This window comes from Saccostrea cucullata, unplaced genomic scaffold (genome assembly GCF_032062105.1).
Source record: "Saccostrea cucullata isolate Sc308-1 unplaced genomic scaffold, CSIRO_AGI_Scuc_v1 ctg398, whole genome shotgun sequence".
NCBI classification, from domain to species: Eukaryota; Metazoa; Mollusca; class Bivalvia; order Ostreida; family Ostreidae; genus Saccostrea; species Saccostrea cuccullata.
In genome coordinates, this window is record NW_026929671.1 from 136,885 (window position 1) to 161,992 (window position 25,108).

Sequence of the window (25,108 nt, forward strand, 5' to 3'; positions counted from 1 at the left end):
GATGAAATCGTAAAAATACTGATTATTTCAGAGCGAAGGAATGTACTTACATTGGACGCCAATAGCTTTTTTTTATAATTCCGGATTGTGATTATGTGCAAGAGATATTTTGAAACTTTTGATCACCCACTATATACAAGACACATAAAAAATACCATGCCTTCAGAGAGAGTAAAATGTTAAATGAAAAAAGTAATGTGTTAATGTGTTACAATTCCTTTGTTTCATGATTAGAGTGAATTTAAAACTTAGATAAGAGTTACTCCTAACATAGTGCAGTTTCCTCCATGGATTTCTTTATATGAATAAAATGCCATCATTCAAACTTCAAGCCTTGAAAACAATAGTAGTTTTCAGATTGTTACTCAATAAGTGTTATAAAGTAGGGCATTCTATTTCCTGGCATCGTTACAGTACATTATAGATTGTAATGACAGAAACTGCATGCACAAACAGAAATGTGCACAGCCAAGTTCAGGAGGGAAATAATAATTCAGATAAATGAGCTGTAAATATTCACAGACCAACCTTTACCATTTGTGTGGATCTACATTTGTATTCACCCAATAAACATGGAGTTTTTTTTTGTTTTTTTAAAGATGCTTTTTCTTTTATGAAATAACTACATACGTCAATTGTCAAAATACTGAATATAAATAAAAATTGTCAGCACCAGTATCTGGGACATTCTTTTGTTTCAGTAGAAAAAATGCTCTTATATAATTATCCAGAAGTAGGAGACTTGTTTTCTTCCAATATAAGAATTGTTCTGATTCAGGAAAAGCAATGTTCAGTTATAGATTGGATGCAAACATTTCACATAAGGACCAGGGTTCCCGGTTCAGTAGGAGATCGGGCTCGGGATACTAGGTAGATACAAACACTTCACATAAGGACCAGGGTTCCCGGTTCTTTCCACTTGCAAGGTAGATGGTTACATCTCTACAGCTAACGGGATTCGGACATGCGCAATAGAGCTTGCAGACAGAAAGTCCTGATATTTTAACATCACTGAGCAACGAACAAAACTGCGTTGGTTGTCCAACAACGCGATAGGAGACCTACATTTGTGAGAAAAAAATCAAAGTTCTAATTCCGTTGATAACAATAAAAATCCATCAAAGAATTACTTTACTAGTTTGGCGGAATTTATTTTTAAGCATATTTAAAGTTAAATTTGAAATACCATTTTTACAAATAATTGAAAAAATCAAACCTTTACAGTTACAGCAAGTTTTATAATACAATATTAAGCTTTCACAATATTTTATTCCAAAAATCTTACCTGACTCATCCTCGCGATGGAGTGTCTATTACACGACAGTCCATTTCCTGCTATGGTAATGTCATACGGAATAGCCTTAGTCCCAAAGGTTTCAGGTACGGATATCCTGACCAGAAAGAAGGGGGTTTGGTCATCCTGGAGGGGTAGCTGAAAGCAGGTCATGTTGTTTCCGTCTAATGCCCTACTCATCTTTGATTTCATGTCCCCAGAGTGATCATTAAATACATCAATGTGATCGACACCTAAAAAGTAATCCGAGTCCATTATTTATTCACTGAATTGACGACTGATTTAAGTTTCGTCCTCAACGTAGGGCACTTGATCCCACCTCTGATGTTTTAGAGGTAGGTCTGTGTTGCTCTGCTCCTGATTTGTGTTGTTAAATATGTACTTCTGAACTTCATTACTATTCGTAAATTCCATATATTTCATTAATAAAATGATAATATATTTTCAATGCTTTACCTTTGCACTGTACACTGGACAAGACAGGAGTTCCAGCTAAAATGAGAAACAGACGAGACTTTAAATCATATGTAAATGTATATTGTTTTTGGCAAACATTTTTTGTTGTCCCCCGCTTGAAAAGTGGGGGATATTAATTTGGGTTTGTCCGTCCGTCCGTCTGTCCGTCCGTCCGTCCGTCTTTCTGTCTGTCTGTAACGCTTTCGTTTCCACACGATATCTCGAGAACCCTTTGAGCTTTTGCGATGAAATTTAGCATAGCAACTCCCTATGGACTAAAGAAGACCCCTATTGATTTTGAGGTCAAAAAGTCAAAGGTCAAGGTCATAAATAAGCAAATTCTGTCTGTGAAAACACTTTCGTTTCCACACGATATCTCTAGAACCATTTGAGCTATTGCAATGAAATTTTACATAACAACTCCCTGTGGCCTAGTGAAGACCCCTATTGATTTTGAGGTCAAAAGGTCAAAGTTCAAGGTCGAAAATTTATACATTCTGTCTGTGTGTAACACTATCATTTCCGGGCGATATTTCAGGAAGATTTTGAGCTTATGCAATGTAATTTTATACCAAAACTCCCTAGGACCTCTCTCGCCCCTCTCAAAGTGCCCCGTCCCGTTTGTTTTATTAGTATTTATAGTATTACATGTCGCTATTTTTAGCGCAGGGGCATGAGGCGAGTTATTGCGTATGAAACAGGTTATCGGCGGACTTTATGTTCTTGTTACATCTATTAGAACTGTTTAATAAAGGCTAAATAAATCAAACACCATGGATTGTGTAAAATTTTGAGAATACCGAACATGAATATACATTGTATACATGTGACTTCAGTTCTGCATATACTTCCGGCTGTGTAAAGCGATTCCGTGGTCTAGTGGTTATGTCTCTCGCTTCACATGCGAGAGGTCCCGGGATCGAATCCCGATCGATCCTTTCTTTTTTCTTTTCTTTTTTTTTTTTTAAATACATGTACTTTTCTTTTTTTTTTTTTACTAAGTGATAGTATTGAGCATGTGAAATGAAAAATTTATGAGGTTATAAAATCATCATTACAGTGTGATAAATATTCCATATAAAAAGAATCTTCTATACACATAATAAAGAATAAGCAATCAAATCTGTATATGCATATTGACATACATGTATTTTATTTGCCTCAGTATACATGTATACATTTAATAATTCTACAAATTCAGTCAGGGGGATCCGACTTTTTCCCTAAGCGGGGGACACGAATTCTCTGAATTAGCTTGTTAATTTTTTTTTCTGAAGCTTATTGCTATATAAACATTAAAATATAATTCCATTCATTATGATCAGTTCGATACAAGAAAGTTAAACTCCGAGTAAATGATTAACAATTTCACTCTGTATTTTTCATCTTAAAAAATTTCCAGTAACAAGTTGAGCAGTATAATTTTCTGAAATAAAGGAGCCTAAATATATTGTCGATTTCTCATTGTAAAATGTTTCATCTTTATTTGATAAAGAAATAGACATGATTTCAGGTAATGTAACATTTTTACTACTTTATAGTACATGGAAAGCTTGGTTGAAATAATATACATGTACCTTTACTTGGCTCCGTAGTAGGTTTACTTGGTGTATATGTTACATCTTTACTTGACTCAGCAGAGGGGTTATCTGGTTGTAATGTGACTTCTTTACTTGACTCAGTAGAGGGGTTAGTCGATGAATTTGATACATCTTTACTTGACTCAGTAGAGGGGTTAGTTGGTGGATTTGTTACATCTTTACTTGACTCAGTAGAGGGGTTAGTCGATGAATTTGATACATCTATACTTGTCTCAGTAGAGGGGTTAGTTGGTGGATATGATACATCTTTACTTGACTCAGTAGAGGGGTTAGTTGGTGGATTTGTTACATCTTTACTTGACTCAGAAATGGAGTAGGTCGGTTGTAATGTTACATCTTTAATTGGCTCCGTGGTAGAAACAATGGTCGAAGCTGTGTTGTGAATACTGTATGTTACGTCCGGTGAGGTTTCGTCTGCTGCTGCATAAAAAGTTGTGATTGCGACCGAAGATGTTATAACTGTTGGTGTTTCTAAATAAAATAGTAATACATGTATATAAATACTACACGTAGTTGAGTGTAAGACTGAAAATTTTCACTCCAACAAAAACCACCACTGTTTACCGGGGCACATACCAAAACAATATGCGGAATCACATAAATCCACTGGCTTCAATTTATACACTATGAAATCTCCACAGTTCTTTACTTCAATGTTGTAACTTTTGTCACAGTTAGCGCTAAATCCAACCTGACAGGCAGATACAAATCCAGTTTGCCCATCACTGGGTGGCTGATCTTATATAACAAAAATAATTTACTTTATGTATTTCTGATGCATAGACAATAAAAAATGACAGTGGAAAATGTTAGAATCATAATTCAGTTGGGACAAATTTTTGCAATTATTGTGAATCAAAATTGTTTGATGCAAAAAGGATCAAATTTATTTTTACTTAGTTCACAGAAAGCTTAATCAAAAAAGAGATTCTTAAGAGAAAAACAATTTAATATAAGTAGATAGAATTATACATATCCTTTCATTGTCATTAATTTTGCATTTTTTTTTTTCAAAATACGAGGGTTGTTAGTTAATTTTGATTTTTATCTATTGTGAATTATGACGTATGACCCATGTATGATTAGATGAAGCAGAATTTGTGCAAAATCTTGTGCTTGAAAAGAAGAAATTACTTGTGGCCTTCAACGGGACGTTTAGGTATATTGACAAGTAACTATGGTAATTTTCATTCTTAGGTCGATACGATATATCCTGGTGAGCTTGAGATTACATAAATCACAGAGTCTGACACATCTGTGTCATATTTGGATATTTTACTTGAAAAGACGTAAATAGTGATCTAACAACCAAGCTTTATCATAAACGTGAATTTTCAATCGTCAACTTTCCTTATTTATGCAGCAATATACCATCATCACCTGCACGAATTTTAAATTTCTCAGTTGATTCGATACGCAAGAGCATGCTGTACGTATGAACAAATTCTAAAACGAGGTAAATTATTGGCAAAGAAGTTGCTGAAACAAGAATATCAGCAGTATTTTTTAAAGTCATCATTTTGTAAATTTTATAGTCGATACGATGACATTTTTCAGCTGAATGCTGAATGAAGTTTTTCATGCTAATGATCACACCTGATGTTTTGGAGGTCCGTGTTTGCTCTGCTCCTATTTTGTATTATTTTAATTAAAAATTAAATATCTATATCAAGTCATGTTACTTTTTTTATACAATGTCTTTTGTGTTGTTTCGAATATTATTGAGAGCTTAAAAATAAATGTCTTCGCAGATAAGCGATCGGGTATAGAAACAGTGCAAAATCCATAGGGGCAACGTCCAAGCGACAAGAGGGTTACCACGTATCGCTGGAGTGGAAAATTAAAAATGTTAATCCTTTCATTACATGTGTACTATAAAGTTACTACTATTTGAATACTTTGTCCTTAAACTAAGTGTAGGCAATGAAAAATATCTTTTTTTGCACTATAACTGTGCAATTTTTAATTTCATTAAAAGGTCTTTGTAATGTAAAGGTGCGCAAAAGTAGCATGCTACGTAAAGCATGTTTTATAAAGATTATATAGTGTATATTTTTTAAGGATCATCGGAAAACAGTAATCTTTGTATATTTTTTTGAAAAATAGGTGAAGTTTTTATCTGGAGAGTTTTTCCGGTTTCATGGAAAGCAATACGCTCACAATAGAACTTATCCGCGAACTTTTCTAACAACCCTCGTATATTTGCTTTGTTTATAAAGATATATGAATTGTAAAACCTACCATTCGACCAGACTGGATACAGTGTACCACAATATGTAAGAGAGGGAGGAGAGGTAGACATATTGTATCCCCTCGCCCCGTACCAGCCCTCGAGGATGTACCGGTCACAGATCGGCGACGAATCCATCTCGTACGAAGGGCTTCGCTTCTCCAGGAAGGATGGAGTGCCGTGGTTTCCACCCAAACAGGGATCCTGCCCATGTATATCTGTTTTTTAAAATCAGTATAAATAACTCGAGTTCGATAAAAAGAAAAAGGCAAGAAGGGAACATGTTCCCAGTAAATGGTCTTGTTTCGAGAACCTCCCTTTAACAGTCATTGTACATGTACCCAATATAGACCATATTTCCAGGGATGATTCATCTAAGGATAATTTTAACTGGTCTTGCTACGAAAATCAATTGACAAATTTTTGGAGTAAAAAGAATTGGATAAGGAAAAAATATCGATGTGCACAGTTAAACTTGTGGCAATTATAGAATAAATCTTTCATTTTTAAAAATATGTCAATTTAATTAAGATTAAAATATCAGGCGTGGATTACAAACGAACGTTTAAATGAATAGAAATTAACAATAAATTTACCCTGAACAAATAATAAGATAATCAACAGTATCCTTCTGTTTTCTCTAAGGTAATACTGCATCCCTAAAAGAGACAAAAAACAAAAATGGGAGATCTGGTGAAGATAATAAATATCAAAGGTAAATGAGTATGATATATGAGTTCATTAAACACGACAAAGCAAGAGCAGAACGAATTCGGACCTCTAAACAACAGGGATGGGATGGTGTGTAATGGAGGAGAGAGTGTCCCCTGTCGATGGGTGACTCCTTGTCATGATTTGGGAATAACGGTAAAAAATCTGTCAACAATTCAGTGGGTAAAGAATAGCTAAACAATTACTATAAAAAAAAACGTCAATCAGCATTTGACTTAATGAAAAATTGTAGGAATATTAGAAATTAAGCATATCCAAGTTCCGCTCCATTATTTTCAAATGACAAACCAAAATTTATATCCTTATATAAGTATTTTGTCGTAGAATCTCATAACAGTTTACTTAATCTGGAACATTTTTTGTTGCTTTTTATTTATTTTACATTCATACTGTCCGTTACAAAAGTGCTCAAAAGAAAAGAATTCACATAAAATATAAATATGCATCAATCAACAAAATGGTGATATGTATTTGCTAATCAAACACTAAGAGTCATTTCTACGTTATATTTCAACCTCGTTTAAAAGGGAACGTCTACTGTCGATAAAATAATCATGTTGGCAAATGCAATCTATGAATCGAATTCTGTCTGACGCTTGCTGTACAAAATATTCATAGTAACGACCATATAACTTACAAAATTATCAAGTTTAAGATTTAAACAAGACTGTCCATATTCTTGTTTCATGAACTTGTTTGTCAATAGATTACAACCCTTCCTGTCGAATAAACTGGGATAAAGGATATGGAGATAACGAACAGTATTTATTATCAAAGTCCATAAAAAACACAAAATAGGAGCAGAGCAAACACGGACCACCGAAACATCAGAGGTAGGATCAGGTACCACGGAGGAGTGAGCATCACCTGCCGACCGGTCACACTCTCCGTGTGGTCCATGTCAAAACCCGGAAAATCCGTTGTCAATTCAGTGTATACGAGTAAATCATAGGCTAACAATCTATAAAATAGTAAGTAAGTAAGTAAGTAAATTTTATTTAAAGTCGGCATTGTATACATTACATAACAATAAACATGAGCTCTGTAGAGCTCTTAAACCGACTATCACAGTAAAATATCACAAGAAAAACATTTACAACATAAATTAACATGCAAAAACACATGTACATATATACACATACATATGGCAGATAAAACGAATTTTAAGAATTAAACAAATGTTAAGAATTTATAATTTCTTTAGAATTAGTTAAAGAAAAAAAAAACTTGAAAAGTAATATGATTGCATTAAGAGGAACAAAAATAAATATAACGTGAGTATTATAAATAAATAAATAAAAGTCATACAAGTAGAGCTTTTTGAAAAAGCTTCCCGTCTTTAGCAACAATCTTAAACTGTATACCGATCTACACCTATCAGGCCGTATAATTCTTTTGAATTTCTTGATTTTGTATTTCTACATTAGCTTTTTACTGGCATTAGCCCTACCACGGTTGTCGCTCGGTCATCTCCGTAAACTCGCCGAGAGCTTTCGGCAAACCTCGGCTGATTCCATTTCCTTCTTCAAACAAGAAAGGGGAAAAGAATAATAACAAATTGTAAAGCCTGCAAGCAATAAAAATCAAATTTTATTTATAATGACGTTAAAGAGATATTTTTATTTTTTGCTATACAAAAAATCATGTTATTAGGAATTAATTACTGCTGATTTTGTTGTTCGTTTTGTCATTTTTTTTTATGATTGAAAATCTTGCAAAATTGTTTTAAGTCGTACGAAAATTAGATCATCAGAAAGTTATCTCCCTTGCCTTGAACAGCATTTCAACCAATGAAATAATTGAAAATTTTCTCATCATGCATTTTCTACCAATCACAAAAGAGAGGAAGTGCATAGTCCGAAGACTGTAAAAAACTTCAACTATACAATACCGTCTTCCAAGGAAGACGGTAATGACGGTAATAAAAATTAAGCACTACGTTTAACCCTTAAAGTCAGATTAAAAATAACTAATTGTACTATTAATAAAAATAAAAATCAAATAAATAAAAATCGATAAATAAATAAATTTAAAGTTTAGTAAATTAAAAAAAAAAAAATTTCAAGAGATCATATATATAAAAAGAAATTAGGATCCTGGAGAGATTACACCTTTGCCATCATAAGATGCCATCATAAAATCCATCAACAGGTATGTAGGGTGCAGTGTTGCAAGATAAGGGAAGCTGACGATTGAAAAATTAAAGTCTCCATGTGTATTATCAATTAAGTCGTTAGATCTGATCCCACCTCTCACTACTTAGAAGTCCGTATTCTCTATTCTCCTGCTATTCTCCTTACCCCTTTTGTTACCTTTAAATCTTATGAAAATGGCAAATGTGCAACACATCTCTTTTGTTTAAATTCTACCATCTGTTTAAATTTTAATGCCTAAATTTAAAACTTTCTGAGTATGTAACAGTTAAAAGGAGCATATTTGATAATATTCAAACATATTTGTCAGAAATCAATAGACTGAATAAAACTGTTTAGCAACAATGTTACTGAAATGAAATATTCATAAAAAATGTATTTTTGGTCAATATCTGCCTATCAAACAGTGATTGATTTTCAATAGAGACTCATTTTGTTGAAAATATTATTACATTTCATTTTATTTTGGCTTTCAATACTGTGACCTGACAAGCAAAATAATGAGTTTAATTCTCTTCTCATTAAAATCGTATGTCGTATCATTTTTAATAGTATGATTGAATTACATATAACTTCTTCACCTGCTTAAGATAAAAAGTCCCATAGATTTTATATATCATTATTTTTGGTAACATTTTGTGATATCAAATTTTTCTGAGAAATTCCTCGGAATGGTTTAGTATTCACATAAGATTTTCACCAATCCTCGACTATACTGTTGCACAGAACGTTTGAGATAAAGGACGTTCTTCGTACAAATTGTTATTCCATTATTTACATACTAAATTATCGACGGTTTTTCTGTTGTTTTTTCGATCATGACAGGGTACACACGGCGGGTGTGACCGGTCGGCAGGGGATGCTCACTCCTCTAGGGCACCAGATCCCATCTCTGATGTTTTGGTCGTCCGTGTTTGCTCTGCTCCTAATTTGTACTGTTTAATAGACTTTTTAGCTTGAATACTGTTCATTATATCCTTCTATTCTTTACTCACTAGTGTCGGTTTTCACTGCATTATATATGATAAATTGTTCATGTGGGCATTTAATATCACAAAATTTATTTGTCTTGAACCTACAACGTTATTGAGGCATCATTAATAACTAATTATTTAAAAGAATTTTGAGAAGTGAAACATATCAGTCGTTTGTTAAAAAAAATCAATAGTCTTCTAACCAAACATTTTGTATTTAATTCGATCATTCCACTGTTTATTTTGAGTTGATATAGAAATGTTAACAGAACATCTAAAACAAATATAGCGAGTTCTCTTTTCGAAACTCGATCCTGCATTTTGGGATATATATTTTTATACCCCCGATTGAAAAGCGGGAGGGTATATAGTAATCGGTATGTCCGTCCGTCCGTCTCTCTGTCTGTCTGTCCGTCCATCTTTTACCCGTCTTTCGGGTACCCATCTCTTTTCCAAAACTTCTCTCATACCACTGAGTGAAATGTAATGAAACTTTAACAGAATCTTTATTACATATTACCATTGTGCACCTTCTATTTTACTTTTTGATCCGACACATTCTGGGTTTCCCATAGCAAAACATGGGCACTGCCATTTTATACATATGGGAGGCGGGGGTATCATTTAGTGAGCTCATTGCTCACAGTACCTCTAGTTTATGGGAGGCGGGGGGTATCATTTAGTGAGCTCATTGCTCACAGTACCTCTAGTTTTCATTTACTCTAGAGACGTTGTTTATTTTCTTTACATTTTTAACTCGCTCGATTTTCGTTATCGTTTCCTGATTCAACTAGAGTACATTCCATCTTGTCGTCTTAACGTTTCACACACAATGACTCGCTTTCATGTTGTTACTTGATAAAGGTATATTCTAGCATTTTTTATCGTACATTGGGTTCAAAGAATATCAAATCCTCTCTGTCTCAAAATCTAAACACTTTGCCAACACGGGGAAAACTTAGGCTTATCATCAAGCCATTATTTGGCCATTTTCTTTGCTTTGTTTTTATCCCCATATCTTTTGTGTTTCATAGGATGCTCGTGAGGTCATATCAGGGCTGCGACTCACCTAAGGCAAAAAGCGATCTCTCCAAGTTTTGAAGATTTTGCATTCAAATCCCGGCAGTGACTGACCAAAATCTATAAAAATTAAGTAGCAACTGCTCCTTCACCAAGCGCTCGGCAACTGGAAGTAAATGCTGTGGATAAGACCTTATAACCTGAAGTCCCGTGTCACGAAATGCATTGGCACGATAAAGAATCCTTAATGCTCAATGGCCATGAGTGCCGAGTAAAGGTCAAAATTTGAGGTTCCTCATCGAAATACGGTGACATGTTTTATACGAGTGAAAAATTATTGAATGGGACGAAAAACAACTGATCTCACGACGACAATCCTGTAATCAGCTTAAATATTCAGCATTTTTTTTATTTGCCCTCTTAAAAATTTTGGAATTGAAATATAATGACAGATGTCGAAATGGTTTCAAACTTGCACATCGAAATATTTCAAACAGGATTCTGAAAAATTTATCACTGATAAATTTTGACTGACATTTCTCGCATCTCAACCAGAAAACAGACAAAAGAAATCTAGACTGAAAAAAGCTCATATTAACCTTACCTGCAAGTCTTCCTTACATTCGTGTCAATAGTGTCGGTGGAAGCCTCGTTCATACTGTTCCTATCTGGAAAATCCTCGTTATTGTCGAGTTAAAATTACACAGAAAAAGGGGATTGCATAATTTATAAAAAAACAACCATTGGAGCCATATTTATCAGTATGCTGATTAATATATATGCATTATATAATTTATACACATAACAAGGGCCATTTTTGTTACAAAAAAAGAACAAACCAAAAACAAAAAAAAAAAAAAACAAAAAAAAAAAACAAAAGAATAATTTGATTGTTTAATTAATGGATAAACCATTGATACATGTGAAAGAAGGATATGGAGATAACGATCAATATTCAATTTCAAAGTCCGTAAAACACAAAAAAGAGAAGAGCAAATACGGACCTCCGAAACATCAGAGATGGGATCAGGTTCCCTGGAGGAGTGAGCATCCCCTGGTGACCGGTCACACCCGCCCTGTGCTCCTTGTCATGATCGGGTGATAAGTGAAAAATCCGTCGTCAATTCAGTGTATAAATAAAGGACTAACAATTAGTATGAAATACGCCAGTCAGCATTTGACTCAATAACTATCACTTTTTTTAGTTGTATGTTTCACTCTGCAAAGTTTCAGATATATATGTATAGCAAATAAAACTGTGCATACTAACAATAAAAATGTTTAATTGGAAATATTCATGAAAAAAAATCAGACACTTCATATTTAAACATTGCTTTTTAAAATTTTTGATATCGCTCGGTCCTATACCATACCAGGCTGTGCCGATAAATTGAATACCGCGCGTTTGCGATTTCATAACTCTTGTGCTTATTAGACGCAACAGCCGTTTGTGACGTTGGAAAGCTTTATACTAACACAAATGAGCATTGTGAGCAAAGAAAATGACTAATTATTTTTAAACACACAGATGTTGTATTTTTACGTTAATTCAACAAAATAATTGTTTTTATTGAAGTGGGTAAAATCAATATACCCCTTACTTGAAGGTGTTCATAGCGTATTGAAAATAATGTAGTTCCTACTGTATTTCTACCGCGCGGTGACTAGGATCGTGTGTGTTATTTTTAAGCATTCAATTTGAATTCATACGTTAGCGCGGTATGATAATTTGTTGGCACAGCCAGATGTGTTATATGACCAACGACATCCAAAATATGAAGAGAAATGACGTGTTTGTAAGGTGTATATGCCATAAAATGATGTCAAAAATAGTTTGGTTATATTAACGTCCCAATGTAGAATTTTATTTTACATATTAATTAAATGATGCATTTTCTATTATCGTGAAATGCCCCTGACACACATTCTTGATAAATAGTCCCATATGTTTATGCCCTTTATTTATGTAAATACCAGTTCTTGGAATGCTTGACGTTTGATCACTCATTACATACAAGACACATAAAAACTACCATGCCTTCAAAGAGAGAGAGAGAGAGAGGGGGGGTAAACTGGCAATTGCAAAAATAATGTGTACATATGTTACAATTGCCTTGGGATCATGATCTGAGTGAAAATAGCAATATTCATTCAAAACTTGAATATTAAAGTTACACATAAGTGCATTTTTTACAAAAATAGAATGTCATCATATAAAATTGAGCCATAAAAATAACAGTAGTATACCAATCGTAACTCAACAATGATAAAAAGTAGCATTTTCTCTTTTCTGGATTCGTTGCATTAAAGATAATTATGGCAGAAACTGCATGTATTAACGAAAATGTGTACTATTATACATCCAAGTAAAAGAGGGAAATTATTCAGATAGATAATCTGTAAATTATACTTCATCAAGAGCCAATATTCACGGACCAATTTTTTTTTTATTTGTGTGGATCTATTTACCTAATTTACATGGAGATTTTTTTTGCTTGAAAGACACGTTTTATGTTATAACTACATCGTCAATTGTCAAAACATAATAAAAAAATTTTCAGCACCAGTAGCAGGGACATTTTTCAACTTTAGAAGTAGGAGAATTGTTTTCTTCCAATAGGATCATTGTTCTGTTTCAGTAAAAGCAATGTTCAGTTATAGATTGGATGCAAACACTTCACATAAGGACCAGGGTTCCCGGTTGTTTCCGCTTGCCAGGTAGATGGTTACTTCTCTGCAGCTTAAGGGATTCGGACATGCGCAGTAGTAATTGCAAACAGAAAGTCCTGCTATTTTAACATCACTGAGCAGCGAACAAAACTGCGTTGGTTGTCCCACAACGCGATAGGAAACCTGCAAAACAACAAGAGGCCCATGGGCCACATCGCTCACCTGAGAAGCTTTGACCTTTACGTTCTTTACCAGACTTCTCCCTTGTAATACAAATTGTGACCCCACCCTACCTAACTGATCATAATTTAGACAATTTGAAATCTACGCTAAAATAGGATGCTTTGATTCAACATTGTAAACTTTTGATTCCCCATTGTGGCCCTGCTTAACCCCTGGGGGTCATGATGAGAACAATTTAGACTCTACACTACACTGGGATACCTCCACATACGTTTCAACTTTTCTGGCACAGTGGTTCTTGAGAAGAAAAATTTCAAAAAATGTTCCTTTATATTTCTATGCCACACTTTGATTCCCCATTGTGGTCCCGCCGTACCCCCGGGGGTCATGATTTGAACAATTTAGAATCTACACTACCCAAGGATGTTTCCACACAAGTTTCAGCTTTTCTGGCGCAGTGGTTCTTGAGAAGAAGATTTTTAAAGATTTGTTCTATATATTTCAATGTAAAACTTTGATTCCCCATCTAGGCCCCAAACTACCCCCGGAAGTCATGATTTGAACAATTTAGAATTTGTACTACCCCAGGATGCTTCCGTGTAAGTTTCAGCTTTTTTGGCCCAGTGGTTCTTGAGAAAAAGATTTTCAAAGATTTTTACATATATTTCTATGTAAAACTTTGATTCCCCATTGTGGCCCCGCCCTATCCCCGGGGATCATGATTTGAACAATTAAGAATCTACACTACCCCAGAATGCTTCAACATGTTTCAGCTTTTCTGGCCCAGTGGTTCTTGAGAAGAAGATTTTCAAAGATTTTTCCCATATATTTCTATGTAAAACTTTGATTCCCCATTGTGGCCCCGCCCTATCCCCGGGGGTCATGATTTTAACAATTTAGAATCTACACTACCCCAGGATGCTTCCACATAAGTTTCGGCTTTTCTGGCCCAGTGGTTCTTGAGAAGCAGATTTTCACAGATTTTTTCCTATATATTTCTATATAAAACTTTGATTCCCCATTGTGGCCCCGCCCTATCCCCAGGGGTCATGATTTGAACAATTAAGAATCTACACTACCCCAGAATGCTTCAACATGTTTCAGCTTTTCTGGCCCAGTGGTTCTTGAGAAGAAGATTTTCAAAGATTTTTCCCATATATTTCTATGTAAAACTTTGATTCCCCATTGTAGCCCCGCCCTATCCCAGGGGGTCATGATTTGAACAATTTAGAATCTACACTACCCAAGGATGCTTCCACATAAGTTTCGGCTTTTCTGGCCCAGTGGTTCTTGAGAAGAAAAATTTCAAAGATTTTTCCTATATATTTCTATGTAAAACTTTGATTCCCCATTGTGGCCCCGCCCTATCCCCGGGGATCATGATTTGAACAATTAAGAATCTACACTACCCCAGAATGCTTCCACATAAGTTTCAGCTTTTCTGGCCCAGTGGTTCTTGAGAAGAAGATTTTCAAAGATTTTTCCTATATATTTCTATGTAAAACTTTGATTCCCCATTGTGGCCCGCCCTATCCCCGGGGGTCACGATTTGAACAATTTAGAATTTGCACTACCCCAGGATGCTTCCATATAAGTTTCAGCTTTTCTGGCCCAGTGGTTCTTGAGAAGAAGATTTTTCAGTGACCCCTCCCTATTTTTGTCTTTTCTTGATTATCTCCCCTTGTGAGGGGACGTGGCCCTTCGTTTTAACAATTCAAATTTTCCTTCACCCAAGGATGCTTTGTACCAAGTTTATTCAAAATTGGCCCAGTGGTTCTTGAGAAGAAGTCGAAAATGTGAAAAGTTTACAGACGGACAGACAGACAGCTAGATAGACAGACAGACGGACGGACGACGGACAAAATGTGATCAGAAAAAGGTCACTTGAGCCTTCTGCTCAGGTGAGCTAAAAAGAATCAACGTTCTAATTCCGTTGAAAGCGATAAGAATTCATCAAAGAAATACTTATCTAATTTGGCGGAATTTATTTTTAAGCACATTTAGGTATTTCCTTCCCTAATAAGACCAAATTCTCTACCTTTAAATGTCCATCACGTACAAAATACTTTGATATTATATTAAAGCATTTTATTTTGAAAAAGGATTCCCTATGAGAAAGTTTCAAAAATTTCATTAATTAAGCAGTTGTTAATTTACAAAGTCTTGATGTTTATGGGGAAAAGCATTTTTTTTTTAGAAATAAAAATTCAAATAGTTTGAATATCAAGATATACTGCGTTGGAAAGATGCATTGAAACATTAAAAATAGAAAGACAATTGGAAACAATTTTTTTTACCAGCTAAATTTTTTAATTGATTTTTTTATTAATTAGAAAAGGGGGAAAGCTCTTACTAAAATTTAAGGTCATGAATAAGGACACATCGCACTTTACATGTTAATAGTAATAATTAAGAAATAAATAACAAGTTTATAAACTTCAATGGGTATTGAAGTGGGTAGGTCACGTGATGAAATCCTGTGAAGACCGAAGGCCTTCTCAGCAGATTTGATCACGTACCGACCCACTTCAATTCCAATTGAAGTTTATAAACTTGATATTTATAACTTATATATAAATTTGACGCAGACAACAGAATATTTTCAAATATAAATTACAGCACCAACCGTCCGTCGTAGATTTTGTAAAATGACACAAGGTGTAAATAGGTTTGAATGGCGGTTACGCTTCGAATTCATCAGACTAAGGATTTAATTATAAGGGAATATTTTGTGAAAGGCTTATTGTGATCAGTAATAGTGAACAGAATGTTGTCTAAAGGAATATTTTTATTCGTGAAAATTTATCATCAGTGCTGAAAAGACACAAGAAACAGGTCCGAAAGTCGATGATAAAAGTTGGAGGAATTTCGGTCGCCGGAAAGGGATGGATGAATCTGATGGATGGAAACACTTGACCGAGCCAGTTAATTTGCAATCAAGTATTAGATTTGTTAAAAAACAGTCAATCTACGATTTTAATAAATAAAGGCATATTTATGATGAAAACACAGAGTCACTGGCGACAGCTTATTGTTACGACAACGCCGAAGTGTATGTCAGCTGTCCGTGGCATGATTGCAATGCTGTGATATTTTCCAACAGATTTACACATTTATTGTGAGTAGAATTCAATGTAAAAATCATAGTTTTTCACGGAACTTTAACTAAAGGTCTACCCAAAAGATAAGGATAAATTTTATAGACTCATTGCAGCTGACAAAAGTGACATAAATCTTGTAAACAAAACGCTAGTTTCTATGTGATTATTCTCTATGTACACACTCAGGTTAAATCGATAGCCAAAAAAAAAAAAAAAAAATGTACGAAATACTCCTTAACATTGTAAATAAAATAATCATTATTTTACTTGCTTATTTTGTTCATTTTTTATACATGAAAAGCAAGTAGAGCAAGTCATTTTATAATTTATGTACCGGTAGAGATCATTGCGCCATGTGATTAGGTCACGTATTGACCTCTAACTCTTCATACAGAATTGAAGATATTGTTCTATGTATGTTTAAATAATGGAGAGATACCACAAATGTATATATATAGGAATTATTTCTAAATATACTGAGTTTTTAATGCCTACATATCTGTTATGTATTCAATTTAAATGAATTTGTTCCTATCAGAGATTAAATACCGTAAAGTTAGATTTGAAATACCTTTTTTACAAATGATAAGAAAATGTGACTTTTGCTTTATGATGCCCGAGTTACAACAAGTTTTATAATACAAGATTAAGCTTTCACAGTATTTGATTCCTAAAATCTTGCCTGACTCATCCTCGCGATAGAGTGTCTTTCACATGATAGTCCATTTCCTGTTATGGTGATATCATATGGAATAGCCTTAATCCGAAAGGTTTCAGGAACGGAAATCCTGACCAGAAAGAACGGGGTTTGGTCATCCTGGAGGGGTAGCTGAAAGCAGGTCATGTTGTCTCCGTCTAATGCCCTTATCATCCTTAGTTTAGTGTCCCCAGAATGGTCATTAAAAACATCAATGTGATCCACACCTGAAAAGTATTCCGACGAAACATTTGGTCGTAATAATTAAGACAAAGGCATTTTAGGTTTCGTCCTATACGCAGGGCACCTGATCCCACTTAAATTCTGATGTCTGAGGTCTGTTTTTTCTTGGCTCCAGATTTGCGTTGTTAAATATGGTCTTCTGAACTCCAATGCTGTTCGTAATCTCCATATACTCAGGGGTAGTAAAGAAGCATACAAAATATTCTACCTTGACTTAATCAGTGCTACATGATGACGTCATAGTAGGCAATATGACGTCAATTTAAGAACACAAGTTTTTGTAACATTGGTATTTAGAGATGTAATTTAACTCTAGAAAATGAATAGAAACATGTAAATATAAACACAATTAAGATGTATTTATTTTGTCATGCTGTGTCAGTCATTTTGATTATAATTTACCACCGATGACGTCATATGTGCATATCCAGTAACTTAGGAATTGATCATGTCGTGTAAAGAGAATTTGGATAAGACGGCAGGTACAAAGATACATGAAATGGAGTTTAAAAGGAAATATCGTGAATATTGTGTGAAATTCATATGGACTTCAGTTAATTAAACAGGTATGTTAATTTATTTTCATCGATTATATTCTCTTTCGAAGACAGTCAGCTATATACGCATCCCGGTCGGCCTTTCCTCTGTCATTTGTGACATAAATAATGCAACAGAACAACAATTAGATGGATTTTTCAAAAACATTAAATTTGTACAGATGGAAAGTATGCCTTCTGACAAACTTGGAAAGTGCTGCTAGAATCCTGAGTTAAGCATGGTTTTTCGAAAAATTCCAGTTCACATGTATAAAATTCAAAACATAGGGTAAGGTTTCGTGCGAATGGGTGGAATAATTATTTTACTGACAGGACAGTGGGATTCTAGCAGCACTTTTTAGGGAAAATAAATGTTTTTTCAACTATATTATTTAATCGAAGACATTATAAACTCCGGAGTATTGTTGTTCTGTTAGCTTTTTATCAAGGAAAATTTCGCTATTAATAGAAGTCTCGTGATGCCGTGGCCGTGGTGTACGTCTTTGTATTAGACACTCTTTTATCTGTATGCAATAGTTAATAACAGTTTATGTTTATCAGCGGTTTTGGTAATTTTCTTTAAAAAGTCTAAATTTCCCGAGAAATGACTTATATGCTTCCTTAACATACCCGCGTATTTCATTGATAAAATGATAATATAATATCAATGCTCTACCTTTGCACAGTTTGCTGGACAAGACTAAAATGAGAAACAGGCAAGCCTTTAAATCATACGTAAATGTATATTGTTCTTGGAATGCAGCTTTTGTTGATTTTTTTCTGAAGCTTATAGCTATATAAACATTTAAAAAATATCCCATGTCATTATGGTGAGTTCGACTTACAGAAAGCTTAGAGTCCGAAAGAATTATCAACAAATTAATCCTGTATTATTCATTTTTGAAAAAATCCATTAATGAATTAAGAAGTATAATTTTCTGAAATAAAGGAGCATATGAATATTGTACATTTATCATTGTAAAAAGTTTCATCTTTATTTAGTAAAGAAATAGATATGGTTTCAGGTAATGTAACATTTTTACTTCTTAATTGTACATGGAAAGCTACTTCGTTAAAATGTTATACACGTACCTTTACTTGGCTCCGTAGTAGGTTTACTTGGTGCATATGATACATCTTTACTTGTCTCAGTAGAGGGGATATTTGGTAGATATGTTACATCTATACTTGTCTCAGTAGAAAAGTTAGTCGGTAGATATGTTACGTCTTTACTTTTCTCAGAAGAGGGGTTAGTAGGTGGATATGTTACATCTTTATTTGTCACAGTAGAGGAGTTAGTCGGTGGATATGTTACATCTTTACTTGTCTCATTAAAGGAGTTAGTTGCTGGATATGTTACATCTTTACTTGTCACAGTAGAGGAGTTAGTTGGTGGATATGTTACATCTATACTTGTCTCAATAGAGGGGTTAGTTGGTGGATATGTTACATCTATACTTGTCTCAGTAGAGGGGTTAGTTGGTGGATATGTTACATCTATACTTGTCTCAGTAGAGGGGTTAGTTGGTGGATATGTTACATCTTTACTTGTCTCAGTAGAGGGGTTAGTGGGTGGATATGTTACATCTTTACTTGTCTCAGTAGAGGGGTTAGTTGGTGGATATGTTACATCTTTACTTGTCTCAGTAGAGGGGTTAGTAGGTGGATATGTTACATCTTTACTTGTCTCAGTAGAGAGGTTAGTTGTTGGATATGTTACATCTATACTTGTCTCAGTAGTGGGGTTAATTGATGGATATGTTACATCTATACTTGTCTGAGTGGAGGGGTTAGCTGGTGGATATGTTACATCTATACTTGTCTCAATAGAGGAGTTTGTTGATGGATATGTTACATCTATACTTTTCTCAATAGAGGGGTTAGTTGGTGGATATGTTACATCTATACTTGTCTCAATAGAGGGGTTAGTTGGTGGATATGTTACATCTTTACTTGTCTCAATAGAGGGGTTAGTTGTTGGATATGATACATCTATACTTGTCTTAGTAGAGGGGTTAGTTGGTGGATATGTTACATCTTTACTTGTCTCAATAGAGGGGTTATTAGGTGGATATGTTACATCTATACTTGAGTCAGTAGAGGGGTTAGTGGTTGGATATGATACATCTATACTTGTCTCAGTAGAGGGGTTAGTTGGTGGATATGTTACATCTATACTTGTCTCAGTAGAGGGGTTAGTTGGTGGATATGTTACATCTATACTTGTCCTAGTAGAGGGGTTAGTCGGTGGATATGTTAAATCTTTACTTGTCTCAGTAGAGGGGTTAGTTGTTGGATATGTTACATGTACACTTGTCTCAGTAGAGGGGTTAGTTGGTGGATATGTTACATGTACACTTGTCTCAGTAGAGGGGTTAGTTGTTGGATATGATACATCTATACTTGTCTTAGTAGAGGGGTTAGTTGGTGGATATGTTACATCTAAACTTGTCTCAATAGAGGGGTTAGTTGGTGGATATGTTACATCTATACTTGTCTCAATAGAGGGGTTAGTAGGTGGATATGTTACATCTATACTTGAGTCAGTAGAGGGGTTAGTTGTTGGATATGATACATCTATACTTGTCACAGTAGAGGGGTTAGTTGTTGGATATGATACATCTATACTTGTCTCAGTAGAGGGGTTAGTTGGTGGATATGTTACATCTTTACTTGTCTTAGTAGAGGGATTAGTTGGTGGATATGTTACATCTTTACTTGTCTCAATAGAGGGGTTAGTTGTTGGATATGTTACATCTATACTTGTCTCAGTAGAGGGGTTAGTTGTTGGATATGTTACATCTTTACTTGTCTCAATAGAGGGGTTATTAGGTGGATATGTTACATCTATACTTGAGTCAGTAGAGGGGTTAGTGGTTGGATATGATACATCTATACTTGTCTCAGTAGAGGGGTTAGTTGGTGGATATGTTACATCTTTACTTGTCTCAGTAGTGGGGTTATTAGGTGGATATGTTACATCTATACTTGAGTCAGTAGAGGGGTTAGTGGTTGGATATGATACATCTATACTTGTCTCAGTAGAGGGGTTAGTAGGTGGATATGTTACATCTATACTTGTCCTAGTGGAGGGGTTAGTCGGTGGATATGTTACATCTTTACTTGTCTCAGTAGAGGGGTTAGTTGTTGGATATGTTACATGTACACTTGTCTCAGTAGAGGGGTTAGTTGGTGGATATGTTACATGTACACTTGTCTCAGTAGAGGGGTTAGTTGTTGGATATGATACATCTATACTTGTCTTAGTAGAGGGGTTAGTTGGTGGATATGTTACATCTAAACTTGTCTCAATAGAGGGGTTAGTTGGTGGATATGTTACATCTATACTTGTCTCAATAGAGGGGTTAGTAGGTGGATATGTTACATCTATACTTGAGTCAGTAGAGGGGTTAGTTGTTGGATATGATACATCTATACTTGTCACAGTAGAGGGGTTAGTTGTTGGATATGATACATCTATACTTGTCTCAGTAGAGGGGTTAGTTGGTGGATATGTTACATCTTTACTTGTCTTAGTAGAGGGATTAGTTGGTGGATATGTTACATCTTTACTTGTCTCAGTAGAGGGATTAGTTGGTGGATATGATACATCTTTACTTGTCTCAATAGAGGGGTTAGTTGGTGGATATGTTACATGTACACTTGTCTCAGTAGAGGGGTTAGTTGGTGGATATGATACATCTTTACTTGTCTCAATAGAGGGGTTAGTAGGTGGATATGTTACATCTATACTTGTCTCAGTAGAGGGGTTAGTCGGTGGATATGATACATCTATACTTGTCTCAGTAGAGGGGTTAGTCGGTGGATAAGTTACAACTTTACTTGACTCAGTGGTCGAAACAATGATTGAGGCTGTGTTGTGAGTACTAAACGTTACTTCCGATGATGTTTCACCTGCCGCTGCATATGAAGTTGTGATTGCATCCAAAGGTGTTATAAATGTTGTTGTTTCTGTAAAAAAAAAAACCCCAGAGTATCTGCCATTATTTGGACCTCGCTCGGTAAGACTAATTATGTTCCTAGAACAATATAATGTAACGTTATTTTATTTCTTTCTTTATAAATAATTAATCGAATCATGTAACCCTTACCTTTTATTAGCATAATCCATATACCAGTTAATAATGACACAGTTCTACGATTTGTATGAATGAAAGTCTTACCATTTATAATTTTTTTCTGAAAATAAAACAAACAAAAAAATTAAAACACAAGGCATAAAAATGATTAATACCTGTACCTGTATATCAAATGAAACGCGCTTTTCATATTAAAAAAACACAATCCGTTGAATACAGATTCTTTTAATTTTTAAAACTTCATTATCAAACCAGATAATCTAATCTAATTACCATGATATCTATATTGCACATTCCAAAACTTCATAAAAATTCTTACAAACAAAGATGCATAGCGGGTTCCAGTAAATGTTCAACCAAGCCTCTTTCTTTACTCCTCATTAATAAACATAAATGAAGGAGAATCGTCTGTACTGTGCAACAATATACTTGAGATGTGGATTGTTAAAAATTCCAAGGAACTTTTGGAAAGTCTGACATCACAAAATTTTACCAAATTTAACAGCATTAAAACTTGCAACTTTTCATCATTATACACATTAATGGTAATCTAACAACCAAGCTTTATAAGAAACGTGACGACTTTAACTTTTCTATTGTCAACTTCCCTTACTTATGCAGTAATATACTTCAACACTGCACACGGGGATTATATCTCTCAGTTGCTTTGATACGTTAGAGAATGTTTTACGTATAAACAATTCTTAAAACGATGTAAATTATTGACAAACCAGTTGATGAAACAAGAATATCAGCATTTTTTTTAAATCATCATTTTTTAGGTTCTATGGTCGATACAATGACCTTGACAGCAAATAGAGTTTATCATTGAGTCATATGATGCCTGACGTTTTTCTTTTTGTACAAATTATTAGGCCATTTTATACACACTAAATTGTCGACAGATTTTTACAGAATTTCCCAATTATGACAAGGAACACACGGTGGGTTTTACCGGTCGGAAAGGATCTTCACTCCTCCATGACACCTGATCCCATCTCTGATGTTTTAGTTGTCCGTGCTTGCTTTGCTCCAATTTGTATTGTATTGTTTGTATTGTATTGTATTGTATTGTTTGATGAACTTTTAAGCTGAAATACTGTTCGTCATCTCCATATATGAAGTCAAATGCTGACAGATGTTTTTCATACAAATTGTTAGTCCATTATTTATACACTGAATTGACGACGGATTTTTTCCTTTATTTCCTGATCATGACCAGGAGCACACGGCGAGTGTGACCGGTCGGCAGGGGATGCTCACTCCTCCATGGCACCTGATCCCACCTCGGATGTTTCTGGAGTCCCTGTTTGCGCTGCTCTTATTTTGTATTGTTCTATGGACTTTGAGACGGAATACTGTTCTTTATCTCTATATCCTTCTTCATGCTTCCAATTTGAGTCATTTGACCGGGCATACAGTACATTTTTGGAGCCAAAAATAATAAAGTTCTACGTAATGTTAACTTATAAGCCATACTTAAACCACCAAAAAGCATTTTTTATGAAGACAAAATTTTAAATTAATATCAAATTATGACATGTTTAATCGTTTTCATACCAAAACAATATGCAGAATCACATAATTCCACTGGTGTCAATTTGTAGACGAGGAACTCGCCGCAGTTCTTTACTTCAATGTTGTAAGTTCTGTTACAGTCAGCAGTATATCCAACCTGACAGGCGGATACCAATCCAGTTTGTCCTTCACTAAGTGGCTCCTCATCTTATATAACAAGAAATGCTTTACACGTCTGATGCACAAACAACATAAAAAAAATTGACTTTGGAAAATGTTGGAATCATAAGTCTGTTGGGACAAATTTTAAAAATCTTGAGTAATTATTGTGAATCAAAATTGTTTGATGCAAAAAGGATCAAATTTATTTTAACTAAGTTCACGGAAAGCTTAATCAAAAACAGATTCTCACTTTAATATAAAGATGAAAATTATACACATTCTTTTATTGTCATTTATTTTGCATTTTTTTTTAAAATGCGAGGGTTTTTTGAAAAGTTTTGATTTTTATCTAAAGTGAACTGTGTATGATCCATGTCTGATTAAATAAAGCAGAATTTGTGCAAAATCTTGTGCGTGAAAAGAAGAAATCACTTGTTGTCACCTTCAAAGTACATTTAAGTAAAACAACAACAAATTGCCAATTAACGATGGTAATTTCCAATTTTATGTCGATACGATATATCCTGTTGAGTCTGAGATTAAAGATACCACAGACTCTAACACATCTGTTTCAAATTAGGATTTTTACTTAAAAAAGACATTTATAAATTAACAAACAAGCTCTAATTAAGATAAACGTGATGACTTTATTTTTTCTATCGTCAACTTCCCTTACTTACAAATATGCAACAATATACCTTCATCACCTGCGTACGGAGTTTAAATATCTCATTTGATTAGATACGAAAAATTATGATCTGTGTTTGTCAACAATTTCTAAAACGAAGTATATTATTGACAAACAAGTTGCTAAAACAAGAATATCAGTAGTATTTTTTTAAAGTCATCATTTTGTAAATTTTATAGTTGATAGAATGACCTTGCCAGCAAATACAATTTATTAGGGATGTCAAAATATTTATTTTCCTTAGCCGAACATTTGATTGCATTATTCGAACGATAGTCGACTATTTGGAGCATTTTTTGAAAAAAAATCTCATCGACCGGGTTTAATAAATCAAAAGCCCTCTTCGTAAATCTATGTAAAAAGTAACATTAAATGCCTATACTGTGTGTTACACATCGATATTCAGATGATCCTTAGGTTGGGATAAGATGTAGAAATGGAATAAATTTACACCAGCAATTGATTCTCAAAAATGTATGATTCTTCGTAAATTACATTCAATAATTGGTCTGTACATTCTTTCGTTCTAGTACGCAAAGAGAATTGTCAGCAGTGTTTTTAAAGGTTATTTGAAATAAAATGGAAAAGAGGAGGAGATTATTGTTTTAATAATTATCGAAGTTTCAAAACTTCACGGATATGCTGTGTTCCTGTTGCATAATTTTAACATTCTTAGAGGTTATATAATAAATAAATTTATAATTGGTATAAGTCCAATTAATAATTTTTAAAGTCCAGCAAAGCGCTGCA

At 34.3% G+C, this 25,108-nt stretch overlaps 1 protein-coding gene across 1 annotated transcript in view; it reads right to left on the bottom strand.

Annotated features, from left to right (window-relative positions):
• Positions 1–824: 824 nt before the first annotated feature.
• The window catches only part of LOC134281717 (uncharacterized), a 41,914-nt gene continuing 17,630 nt past the window's right edge, over positions 825–25,108 (bottom strand). The window contains exons 3-8 of the mRNA XM_062764148.1: positions 5,593–5,799; positions 3,928–4,089; positions 3,328–3,822; positions 1,751–1,786; positions 1,286–1,527; positions 825–1,061 (exon numbers count right to left, since the gene is read on the bottom strand). Of these exons, the coding sequence (XP_062620132.1) occupies positions 867–1,061; positions 1,286–1,527; positions 1,751–1,786; positions 3,328–3,822; positions 3,928–4,089; positions 5,593–5,799 (1,337 nt within the window). The 3' untranslated portion in view covers positions 825–866. The remainder of the gene's footprint in view (positions 1,062–1,285; positions 1,528–1,750; positions 1,787–3,327; positions 3,823–3,927; positions 4,090–5,592; positions 5,800–25,108) is intronic.